The sequence below is a fragment of the Ranitomeya variabilis genome, chromosome 2 (assembly GCF_051348905.1).
Source record: "Ranitomeya variabilis isolate aRanVar5 chromosome 2, aRanVar5.hap1, whole genome shotgun sequence".
Lineage (NCBI taxonomy): Eukaryota > Metazoa > Chordata > Amphibia > Anura > Dendrobatidae > Ranitomeya > Ranitomeya variabilis.
In genome coordinates this window covers 84,044,984-84,058,279 of record NC_135233.1, presented here as the reverse complement: position 1 = coordinate 84,058,279, position 13,296 = coordinate 84,044,984, and the positions used below count along the sequence as shown (strand labels likewise).

The 13,296-nt window shown below is 42.2% G+C and overlaps 1 protein-coding gene and 1 long non-coding RNA gene across 3 annotated transcripts in view; one reads left to right on the top strand and one right to left on the bottom strand.

Annotated features, from left to right (window-relative positions):
- LOC143804486 (uncharacterized) overlaps window positions 1-8,463 on the bottom strand; it is a 36,717-nt gene extending 28,254 nt beyond the window's left edge. The window contains exon 1 of the long non-coding RNA XR_013221032.1: window positions 8,293-8,463. This is a non-coding gene — a long non-coding RNA (uncharacterized LOC143804486). The remainder of the gene's footprint in view (window positions 1-8,292) is intronic.
- The window catches only part of LOC143804483 (retinol dehydrogenase 7-like), a 93,148-nt gene that overhangs the window by 12,952 nt on the left and 66,900 nt on the right, over window positions 1-13,296 (top strand). The window contains exon 3 of one of the 2 annotated variants that reach the window (XM_077282614.1): window positions 12,493-12,623. The exons of the other annotated variant lie outside the window; for it this stretch is intronic. Coding sequence (XP_077138729.1) covers window positions 12,493-12,623 — 131 coding nt within the window. The remainder of the gene's footprint in view (window positions 1-12,492; window positions 12,624-13,296) is intronic. 2 annotated transcript variants of the gene reach the window in all.

Sequence of the window (13,296 nt, the reverse complement as noted above, 5' to 3'; positions counted from 1 at the left end):
TTCAGTATTTTACCTCAGTATTTGTAAGCCAAAACCAGGAGTGGGTGATAAATACAGAAGTGGTGACTAGTGTTGAGCGATACCGTCCGATACTTGAAAGTATCGGTATCGGAAAGTATCGGCCGATACCGGCAAAGTATCGGATCTAATCCGATACCGATACCCGATACCAATACAAGTCAATGGGACTCAAGTATCGGACGGTATTCCTGATGGTTCCCAGGGTCTGAAGGAGAGGAAACTCTCCTTCAGGCCCTGGGAACCATATTAATGTGTAAAAGAAAGAATTAAAATAAAAAATATTGCTATACTCACCTCTCTGACGCAGCCTGGACCTCACCGAGGGAACCGGCAGCGTTGTTTGCTTAAAATGCGCGCTTTTCCTTCCTTCCGTGACGTCATGGCTTCTGATTGGTCGCGTGCCGCCCATGTGGCCGCGACGCGACCAATCACAAAGCCGGAACGTAATTTTAAAATACTGAATGCCTAGAAGGACCTGAAAATTACGTCACGGCTTGCTGTGATTGGTCGCGTCGCGGCCACATGGGCGGCACGCGACCAATCAGAAGCCGTGACGTCACGGAAGGAAGGAAAAGCGCGCATTTTAAGCAAACAACGCTGCCGGTTCCCTCGGTGAGGTCCAGGCTGCGTCAGAGAGGTGAGTATAGCAATATTTTTTATTTTAATTCTTTCTTTTACACATTAATGTTGTTTCGATACCGATACCCGATACCACAAAAGTATCGGATCTCGGTATCGGAATTCCGATACAGCAAATATCGGCCGATACCCGATACTTGCGGTATCGGAATGCTCAACACTAGTGGTGACGTGTTTCTATTATACTTTTCCTCTGATGGTTCCACTCCTGATTTTGGGTTACAATCACTGATGTAAAATACTGACCAAATACTGATAGATCTCGCTCACACTAAGGGTATGTGTCCACGTTCAGGATTGCATCAGGATTTGGTCAGGATTTTTCATCAGTATTTGTAAGCCAAAACCAGGAGTGGGTGATAAATGCAAAAGTGGTGCATATGTTTCTGTTATACTTTTCCTCTAATTGTTCCACTCCTGGTTTTGGCTTACAAATACTGAGGTAAAATACTGACCAAATCCTGATGCAATCCTGAACGTGGACACATACCCTAACAGAAATGTGCCAACAATTTTGTCCATCTGTATATAAGCACAACAATTTGTAGTTTGAACAAACCGTTCAGTGAGCATTTTATAGGAACGGGAGTAGTCTCAATGTGTCTTCTAAATCTTGAAGAAAAATGAAAAAATCTGCATTTCTACAGGTAAAATAATACATTTTTATTTTGGATACATTAAAAAAGTATTCCCAGATGTGTTTTTTTTCTATATGGGAATACTTTTTAACCCCTTTCTGACATCCAACGTACTATCCCGTTCGTGTGGGCTGGGCCCGTCTGACCATGGACGGGATAGTACGTTACAGCCGATCGGCAGCGCACATGGTGAGAGCGCGGCTGATCGGGGCCAGGTGTCAGCTGATTGTCACAGCTAACACCCGGCACTAAGTGCCAGGAGTGGTCATGGACCGCTCCCGGCACTTTAACCCCAAGGGTGGTTTGCACGTTAATGACCAGGCCAATTTTTACAATTCTGACCACTGTCCTTTTATGAGGTTATAACTCTGGAACGCTTCAATGGATCCCGGTGATTCTGACAAAGTTTTCTCGTGACATATTGTACTGCATAATAGTGGTAACATTTCTTTGATATTACCTGCGTTTATTTGTGAAAAAAACGGAAATTTGGCGAAAATACTGAAAATTTAGCAATTTTCCAAATTTGAATTTTTATGCCCTGAAATCACAGAGATATGTCACACAAAATACTTAATTATTAACATTTCCCACATGTCTACTTTACATGAGCACAATTTTGGAGCCAAATTTTTTTTTTGTTAGGGAGTTATAAGGGTTAAAAGTTGACAAGCAATTTCTCATTTTTTTTTAGGGACCACATCACATTTGAAGTCACTTTGAGGGGTCTATATAATAGAAAATACCCAGAATTGACACCATTCTAAAAACTGCACCCCTCAAGGTGCTCAAAACCACATTCAAGAAGTTTATTAACCCTTCAGGTGTTTCACAGGAATTTTTGGAATGTTTAATAAAAAAAAGAACATTTAACTTTTTTTCACAAAAAATTTACTTCTGCTCCAATTTGTTTTATTTTACCAAGGGTAACAGGAGAAATTGGCCCCAAAAGTTGATGTACAATTTGTCCTGAGTACGCCGATACATCATATGTGGGGGTAAACCACTGTTTGGGCGGATGGCAGAGCTCGGAAGGGAAGGAGCGCCATTTGACTTTTTCAATGCAAAATTGACTGGAATTGAGATGGGACGCCATGTTGCGTTTGGAAAGCCCCTGATGTGCCTAAACATTGAAACCCCCCACAAGTGACACCATTTTGGAAACTAGACCCACTAAGGAACTTATCTAGATGTGTGGTGAGCACTTTAACTGACCAAGTGCTTCACATAAGTTTATAATGCAGAGCCGTAAAAATAAAAAATCATATTTTTTCGCAAAAATGATTTTTTCGCCCCCAATTTTTTATTTTCCAAAGGGTAAGAGAAGAAATTGGACCCCAAAAGTTGTTGTGCAATTTGTCCTGAGTATGATGATACCCCATATGTGGGGGTAAACCACTATTTGGGCGCATGGCAGAGCTTGGAAGGGAAGGAGCGCCGTTTGACTTTTCATGGGACACAATGTTGCGTTTGGAGAGTCCTTGATGTGCCTAAACAGTGGAAACCCCCAATTCTAACTGAAACCCTAACCCAAACACACCCCTAATCCCAACCACACCCCTAACCCCAACCACACCCCTAACCCTAATCCCAACCCTAACCACACCCCTAACCCTAATCCCAACCATAACCCTAACCACACCCCTAACCCTGACACACCCCTAACCCTAATCCCAACCGTAAATGTAATCCAAGCCCTAGCCCTAACCCTAACTCTAGCCCTAACCCTAGCCCTAACCCTAGCCCTAACACTAACCCTAGCCCTAACCCTAGCCCTAACCCTAGCCCTAACCCTAGCCCTAACACTAACCCTAGCCCTAACCCTAATGGGAAAATGGAAATAAATACTTTTTTTAAATTTTTTCCTAACTAAGGGGGTGATGAAGGGGGGTTTGATTTACTTTTATAGCGGGTTTTCGAGAGGATTTTTATGATTGGCAGCCGTCACACACTATAAGACGCTTTTTATTGCAAAAAATATTTTTTGCGTTACCACATTTTGAGAGCTATAATTTTTCCATATTTTGGTCCACAGAGTCATGTGAGTCATGTCTTGTTTTTTGCGGGACGAGTTGATGTTTTTATTGGTAACATTTTCGGGCTTATGACATTTTTTGATCGCTTTTTATTCCGATTTTTGTGAGGCAGAATGACCAAAAACCAGCTATTCATGAATTTCTTTTCGGGGGGCGTTTATACCATTCCGCGTTTGGTAAAATGGATAGAGCAGTTTTATTCTTCAGATCAGTACGATTACAGCGATACCTCATTTATATTTTTGTTATGTTTTGGCGCTTTTATACGATAAAAATTATTTTATAGAAAAAATAATTTTTTTTGCATCGATTTATTCTGAGGACTAAAACTTCTTTATTTTTTCGCTGATAATGCTGTATGGTGGCTTATTTCTTGCATGACAAGATGACGTTTTCAGCGGTACCATGGTTATTTATATTCATCTTTTTGATCGCGTGTTATTCCACTTTTTGTTCCGCGGTATGATAATAAAGCGTTGTTTTTTGCCTCGTTTTTTTTTTACGGTGTTCACTGAAGGGGTTAACTAGTGGGACAGTTTTAGAGGTCGGGTCGATACGGACGCGGCGATACTAAATATGTGTACTTTTATTGCTTTTTTTTAATTTAGATAAAGAAATGTATTTATGGGAACAATATTTTTTATTTTTTTTTACACATCTGAATATTTTTTTTTTTTACACTATAACATTGCCCGGGGGGGGCATCATGTTATAGTGTAAGGTCGCTGATCTGACACTTTGCTGTGCACTGTGTCAGATCAGCGATCTCATGTGCACTCCTGGAGGTTTCCTGGCGCCTGCCCTGAGCAGGCGCTGGTAAGCCACCTCCCTGCAGGACCCGGATGCAGCCGTGCGGCCATGGAACCGGGGCCTACAGGGAGAAGAAGGTAGGAGACTCAGGGAAGCCCGCAGGGAGCCCCCTCCCTGCACGATGCTTCCCTATACCACCGGAACACTGCGATCATGTTTGATCGCAGTGTGCCGGGGGTTAATGTGCTGGGGGCGGTCCGTGACCTTTCCCGGCACATAGTGCCGGATGTCAGCTGTGATAGTCAGCTGACACCCGGCCGCGATCGGCCGTGCTCCCCACGAGAGCGCGGTCGATCGCTATGACATACTATCCCATCGGTGGGCATACGGGCCCACCCCACCTCGACGGGATAGTATGTCTAATGTCAGAAAGGGGTTAACCCCCAAAACACTGCGATCAACCATGATCGCAGCATTCCGGAGCCAGCAGAGGGGCTGACAGCCGCAGGGTCCTGATCGCTGCCATGGAAACCCGATGTCGTCATGACGACATCTGGGTCTCCAGAGCTGAGAGACTTCCTGTCATGCGCACTGAATATCAGGAAGTCTCTAAGGTTAGTGCACAAAATCTGCAGCCCTGACAGCATCTATAGCATGCAGATCTGCATGCTATAGAAGCGATCAGCCTGCACAAAATGATTGTCCCATAGTGGGACACAGTGTAAAAGTAGGAATGAAATAAAAAAATAATTTAAAATAATTGTAAAAATATTCAAAAATATAATAAAAAATCAATATTTATTCCATCAATAAATAAATATTTGAATTAAAAAAAATCTAAACAATACAAGTACACATATTTGGTATCATCGCATTCGTATCGACCCGACCTATAAAACTGTCCAACTAGTTAACCCCTTCAGTAAACATCATTTAAAAAAAAACAAGAAAAATAACCCAATGCTTTACCATCATACCGCCAAACAAAAAGTGGAATAACACGCGATCAAAAACACGGATATAAATAAACATGGTACCGCTGAAAACCTCATGTTGTCCTGCAAAAAACAAGCTGCTGTGTAGCTCCATCACTGGAAAAATAACAGTTATAGCTCTCAGAATAATGCGATTGAAAAATAATTATTTTTTATATAAAATAGTTTTTATTGTATAAAAGCGCCAAAACATAAAAAATGATATAAATGAGGTATCGCTGTGATCGTACTGACCCGAAGAATAAAACTGCTTTATCAATTTTACCACATGCAGAAGAGTGTAAATGCCCCCCCAAAGAAATTCATGAATTGCTGGTTTTTGTTCAGTCTGCCTCCCAAAAATTGGAATAAAAAGCGATCAAAAAATGTCATGTGCCTGAAAATGTTACCAAAAAAACCGACAACTCGTCCCGCAAAAAACAAGACCTTATATGACTCTGTGGGCCAAAATATGGAAAAATGATAGCTCTCAAAATGTGGAGACGCAAAAACTATTTTTTGCAATAAAAAGAGTCTTTTAGTGTGTGACGGCTGCAAAAAAATAAATATCCGCTATAAAAACGCTATGAATAGTAAATCAAACCCCCTTTATCACCCCCTTAGTTAGGAAAAAATAATAAAATAAAAAAGTATTTATTTGAATTTTCCCATTAGGGTTCGGGATGGGGTTGGAGTTGGGGTTAGGGTTGGGGCTAAAGTTAGGGTTGGGGTCTAGGCTGAAGTTAGGGTTGGGGCTAAAGTTGGGGTCAGGGTTGGGGCTAAAGTTAGGGTTACAATTGGGATTAGGGTTAGGGGTGTGTTGGGGTTAGGGTTGGAGTTAGAATCGGGAGGTTTCCACTGTAGGCACATCAGGGGCTCTACAAATGTGACATGGAGTCTGATCTCAATTCCAGCCAATTTTGCCTTGAAAAGTCAAACGGCGCTCCCTCCCTTCCGAGCTCTCCCGTGCGCCCAAACAGTGGTTTACCCCCACATATGGGGTATCAGCGTACTCAAGACAAATTGCACAACAACTTTTGGGGCCCAATTTCTCCTGTTACAGCTGGTAAAATAAAACAAATTGGATTTGAAGTAAATTTTTTGTGAAAAAAGTTAAATGTCCATATTTTTTTTTCTAAATATTCCAAAAATTCCTGTGACGCACCTGAAGGGTTAATTAACTTCTTGTATGTGGTTTTGAGCACCTTGAGTGGTGCAGTTTTTAGAATGGTGTCACTTCTGGGTATTTTCTATTATATAGACCCCTCAAAGTGACTTCAAATATGATGTGGTCCCTAAAAAAAATGGTGTTGTAAAAATGAGAAATTGCTGGTCAACTTTTAACCCTTATAATTCCCTAACAAAAAAAAAATTTGGGTTCCAAAATTGTGCTGATGTAAAGTAGACATGTGGGAAATGTTACTTATTAAGTATTGTCACATATCTCTGTGATTTAAGGGCATAAAAATTCATTTTTTCACACATAAACGCAAGTTATATCAGAGATATTTTATGACTATCATGAAGTACAATATGTCACGAGAAAACAATGTCAGAATCACCGGGATCCATGGAAGCGTTCCAGAGTTATAACCTCAAAGGGACAGTGGTCAGAATTGTAAAAAATGGCCCGGTCATTAACATGAAAACCACGCTTGGAGGTAAAGGAGTTATAATAATAATAATCTTTATTTTTATATAGCGCTAACATATTCCACAGCGCTTTACACTTTTGCACACATTATCATCGCTGTCCCCGATTGGGCTCACTGTATAAATTCCCTATTTCCCTATCAGTATGTCTTTGGAATGTGGGAGGAAACCAGAGTACCCGGAGGAAACCCACGCAAACACGGGGAGAACATCCTTGCAGATGTTGTCCTTGGTGGGATTTGAACCCAGGACCCCAGCGCTGCAAGGCTGCAGTGTTATCCACTGAGCCACTGTGCTGTCCTTTAATATAGTTAATATATCCAGAATAACAATTTATTATTTTACCAGTGAAAGTGCCAATTTTTCTAACTTTTCTTCAAGATCACTGATCTTCACCAGCTGGACCCATGATATATTAATCCAAGCATCAATACTACTGAAATGTTATACTTATTATAAGTTCATATTTTTTTCCTTTTGTGTCTTATAAACATGCTCCCATTCCACCACAAGGGGGCAACCTTCAGAAATTGTTTTTACAAAGGGAAGCCAAATGGATGACATGAACGGAAGCAATGAGTAAACTTGGCTATAAAGGGCTATTTAAAAAAAATAATAAAAAAACAACTAAAAACATGGAATAGAAGAAAACTTGCTGGTCACTGGGTATCTGACCACTGGAACTTTCGGTGTTCCTGAGATTAGGGCTCTAGAATCCTGAGAATGGGGCTCAGCAGAGCCCTGTCTTGAATTATTATTTATTTATTATGCTTGCTTATACCGTGCCATCATATCCTGCAGCGCTTTATGGACATCAATATCACTGTCCCATCGGGACTCGCAATCCCTCTCTGTGTGCTCTTGGAGTGTGTGAGGGAACCCACGCCAACATGGGGAGAACATATAAACTCCTTCCAGATGTTGTCCTTGGTGGGATTTCAACCCAGAACCCCAGCACTGCAAGGCTACAGTGTTAACCACTGAGCAGTCATGCTGCCCAATGAAGCGAAGGTGCCCATGCTTGGTCTCCACTCAGTCCATTGTCTATGGGACTAACGAGTACATCGCTTGGCTTTCTCCAGCAGTGACACAGACAATAAATGGAGCAGAGGTCAAGCATGGGCACTTTTGCTCCTTTCAAAACATTCTCGGGAGTTCCAGAGCCCCAATTTTGAGATCGAGGTCCCAGCAGTCAGACTTCCTGTCATCAGCAAGTTATTCCCTAACCTATAGATAGGGGATAACTTTGTTTTTAGCATTAAAGGGTTAATAAAATAAATCTTAGAGTCTTGTATAAGCGAGTTACAATGTAAACTGTTTTTAATATATATTCAGCAATATTACATTTTTTACATTGTTTAAATATGTAGTCAAGAGGTTTCCTAAAAGTAAAAATGTAAGTGAATAGGCTATTTATGGTTAGTCTGTCGACAGTGCACTTACAGGGAACCTGTCACCAGGTTTCCCCAATATAAAGTACGGCCAGCACTTTTAAGGTCTTTTTTATATCATTCTGGTATACTGTATGTAACTCCCCAGTCCGCTCTGCAAGGCACAAAAACCACCTTTTATTATACTCACACATACAGAGTGGTCCGGTCCTATGGGTGTCGCTGGTCTTGATCTGGCACCTTCACTCTTGTCACAGCTGCCCCTTCCTGCCCGGCTACATGTTTATTACGTGTCCATCATCATCCACACAGTGTCCACCATTGCGCTCCTGCACAGGCGCACTACTCTCCGTCCTGCCGAAGGCTGAGGAAAGCACTGTAGTTCGCATGCATCAGCTTTACTTCCGGGTCATTGGCGCCCTTTGGCCTTTCCCGGCACATGCGCACTACAGCACTTTGCTCAGCCCTCAGCAGGGCAGGTAGAAGTGCGCCTGCACAGCAGTGGATGGAAGACACTGTGGATGATGTAGGGCACGTCATTTACATGGAGCAGGGAAGGCGGACTGCGATTGTGGGAAGAGAGGAGGCGCCGGATCAAGATCATCGACGTCCATCCGACAGGACAGCGCTGTAGGGGAGTATAATAAAAGGTGTTATTTATGTTATGCAGAGGGGATTGGAGACTTACATGCATCACTGTAGAATGCTATAAAAGAGGCCCTAAAGGAGGTAACTGTACTTTATATTGGGAAAACCTGGTGACAAATTCCTTTTTAAAGCACCACTCCAGTGTTTTTTTTTAGATTTTTTGTATTGCAGCGCTGGAGTGGTTCTTCTTATGTAAGGTCTCTGCATTTAGTCTGATACGTAACGTACCCATAGCCGTCTTCACCTTTTATCAGCGTCGCCCCAGTCAGTCTCCAGTACTTTATGACCTGCCGGATCGCTCCAGTGTTTGCTGAGCAAGCTGGAGGTCACTTTTCAATGCTAGTCTATGTGAGCCTTGTTCTGGCTCTCAGACTTACCCGACAACTCGTGACTGTTACCTCTGACTTCCGGTCAGTCAGAAGCTGCAGTCACAAGATGGTGCTGTGGGACCAGAGTGGCGCACAGAAATGGTGAATATAGTGTCAAGTAAGTATCAGACCAGGGACAGGGACCTTAGATTAGGCTACGTTCACATTTGCGGTGTGCGCCGCAGCGTCGCCGCCGCAACGCACAGCGCAAATGTGAACACATGCACAACGCAGCTTTTTGCGCCGCATGCGTCCTTTTTTTCATTGATTTTGGACGCAGCAAAAATGCAACTTGCTGCGTCCTCCGCGACCCGACGCGGGCGCCGCAGGGACGCATGCGGCGCAAAAAGCAAGTGCACCGCATGTCCATGCGCCCCCATGTTAAATATAGGGGCGCATGATGCATGCGGCGCCGCTGCGGCGCCCGCCGCTGCGGCGGGCGCCGCTAATGTGAACGTAGCCTATCTAGCACCACTGCACCACTGGGAAAAAACACTGGAGTGGTGCTTTAATGACCGCCGATATGTGTTTTAACTGACCTGAGATATCAGAGAATAGCCTCCCCATACAGGTGACAATCCAGCAGCTGTCAGCTGTACACTATAGCTGACAACTTTCTGCATCAGCCACGATCAGTGTTTGCACCGTCCAACTCTGTTTAACCCCTTAGATGCTGCTGTCAATAGTGACTACATCATATAAATGGTTAACAGAGTTTGGGGGGTTCTTATTTATCCCAATTGATGCCCTCAGATCATGATTGTGTGTTCCTGATGTTTGCCATGGCACTTCATGACCAAATAGCGGCCTTAGAGTCTGATGGCTGTAGTAATCTGTTCAGAAGTTAGCAGCATTTTGGTGGTAAAAATACACATTTTCATTTCTGTCATACCACTTTGCATTAATACCTGAAAATCACCTGAAGGGTTAATAAACTACCTGACTACAGTTTTCTATATTTCATGGGGTGCTGTTTTTAAAATTGTATCAGTTTTGGGGGTTTCCAATATATGGGACCCCTAAAGGCACTTCAAATATGGATAGGCCTCTAAAGAAATAAATTTTGGAAATTTCCTTGAAAAAAATGAAAAATGACTGCTACAATTTAAACCTCCTGAAATGCTAACAAAATAAAATAACATTTTATAAATGGTGCTGATGTAAAGCAGACATGTGGGAAATGTTATTTATTAATGTTTTGCTGTGGTATGACCATCTGGATTAGGCCGGGGTCACACTAGGCGTAGGACAATACGGTCCATGTTTTACGGCCATAATACGCAGTAATTGTCCCAAAACACTGTTCCGTATTCAATGCGAGGATGCAATTTTTACGGACAAATTTATCCGTGTGTCATCCGTATGGCTTCCGTACGGCGTTTTTTTCTCGCAGGCTTGCAAAATGGACATATCATGGATCCATCGGCTCAAATAAAATATATATATATATATGTGTGTCAGTGATACACATATATATATATTGGCGTGGGCTCCCGCGCAATTTTCTCTGCCAGAGTGGGAAAGCCAGTGGCAGAGGTCTGATATTAATAGCCTAGAGAGATATTGCAAGGTGACATTAACCCTTCATTACCCCATATCCCACCGCTACACGGGAGTGGGAAGAGAGAGGCCAAGTGCCAGAATAGGCGCATCTTCCAGATGTGCCTTTTCTGGGGTGGCTGGGGGCAGATGTTTTTAGCCAGGGGGGGTCCTATAACCATGGTCCCTCTCTAGGCTATTAATATCAGACCTCTGTCACTGGCTTTCCCACTCTGGCGGAGAAAATTGCGCAGGAGCCCACGCCAACGTTTTCCGGGATTTAACCCTTTAATTTAATAGTTAGAGACCCCAAATTTTACACAGAGACACTTCTTACATTAGTAAAGAGGAATATGTAATAAAAGAAGGGATATGAGATGGTTTACTGTATGTAAACCATGTCTCATATCCTGTCGGGTTTGTGCAGGAGAGAGCAAAAGCCGGCAATTGAATTACCGACTTTCCTGCTATCTAGCGCTGAATTAAATATAAATATATATATATATGTGTCTCACTGACATATATATATATATATATATATATATACCTATTCTATATGTACACATTTATTCTACCTATTCTATTCTGTCAGTGTGATTTTACTGTACATCGCACTGAATTGCTGGCTTTTCTATAGAACACCGGTCCGTATTTCTCGCAAGTCACACGCATCGTCCGTGTGTAATCCGTAATTTTCTCGCCCCCATAGACTTTCATTGGCATATTTTTTGCGCAATACGCTGACAAACGCAGCATGCTGCGATTTTCTACGCCAGTAACATACCGTATATTACGGATCATTGGGCAGTGTGCAATGCGTATTTTCTGGACGTATTTTCTGCGCTCATACGTCCGTAAGACTCGCCAGTGTGACGCCGGCCTTAAAGGGATAATCATTCAAAGTTTGAAAATTGCAAATTTTTTTTAACATTTTTCTCAAATTTCTGATATTTTTCATAAATAAACACAAAACATATCAACCTAAATTTAGCATTTTCATAAAGTATAATGTGTCACGAAAAAACATTTCAAAATCACTGGGATATGTTGGAGCGTTCCAGAGTTATTACCACATAAAGTAACACTGGTCAGATTTCAAAAATTTGGGTCCGTCACTAAGGGGTTAAAGAGAAACTGTGCAGTCAAATCACAGCATGATTAAGAGTCTGGCTGCATTATTGCAGCCATGTATGTTTTACTTTGAAATGCTGTAGCAGTTCAGAAAAGAACATAGATTGAAAACTTTTTCAGGGACCATATGGACCATGCATCTTGGAGGACTAACCAAAGCTAGCTCCTGACGGCTTCCCCATCCCTCGTTCTCATTGACTGAAAACGCTCTGCCTATAAACACATACAGAAAGAGACCAGTCAGTCAAGATGGGCAGGGGGAGGATACGCCACCAGGGACCTGCCTGTTGGACTAATTCATCTGAGACACATGGTCCCTGGTCAGCTTTTCAAAACATGCCTTCTTGGAACTACAGCAGTGTTTCAGAGTACAACATACACGGCTGCAATAGCTTTACCAGTGAGTGATTCACATGGCCCATGATGAGCAATTCACATTATATTATTATTATATATTTTTATTATTGATTGAAATATTTATATAATGAGAGAGAGTACGAACTGACTCATGCACAACGAATAAAGAACAAAGTTTCGCACCTTTCTGACAGCCACTTCAGAAGAATTTGGTGCAGGTGCCCAGTTGAATTTACACCATTTTTCAAACAAAAAACAATGATTGTGTCTCAGCCTCCGTGGTCCTATAATGCTTTATTATCGTTTCTTTACGTTGAGTTTTATTTATTTATTTTTAATAATTGCAGGTCGCATGGTGTTTTTATCGAGCACAGGTGCATACCTAAGTATGTTCACTAGCATTTATGCAATGAGCAAAGCTGGGCTGGAGAAATTCTGTGATTGTCTCCGATTAGAAATGAAGCAATTTGCGGTACAGGTGAGACTCTTGTATTTCTGCTTTTTTATCATTTAGCAGCAGAGGTGAATAAAAGGCAACATACATCCTAAGACATGTATAGGATACTGCCTGATGTATGCATTGCCAAGCCCACAAGAATCCAGTCCCATAGAGCACAATTCCTTAAGGCATTTTTATGTCAGTCCCGGCCAAAGTGGCAGAGCTGGAGCAGGACAGAGCGTGGTAAAATCACCTAGTACATTTGTCAACATTTCACAACATTTTTAGAGGCGTAAATGATGCCGGAAATCTACTGCAGTCTCTAACCAGAAATTTGTACAGAGGCAGTATAATGCTCTCATCATGTGTATCCATACCTCTTTTAATGCACCCCATGATCCTGTTTGCCTTGGCAGCCGCTGCCTGGCACTGTCTGCTCCAGGTAAGTTTATCACCAACTAGGATCCCCAAGTCCTTCTCCATGTCAGATTTACCCAGTGGTATCCCGTTCAGTGTGTAATGGTGATATTGATTCCTTTTTCCCATGTGTTAAAGTCTCTCTCTCTCACACTCTCTCTCTCTCCCCCCCCCCCCCCAAGGACCTCATTATGGGTTGCAGCTTCATCTGTCTGCCTTAGTAGTAGACTTTATGTTATATTTTGGGGTTTGTAACAGACCCCAATGAGAATTTGTTACTATTTTTCCTTTCATG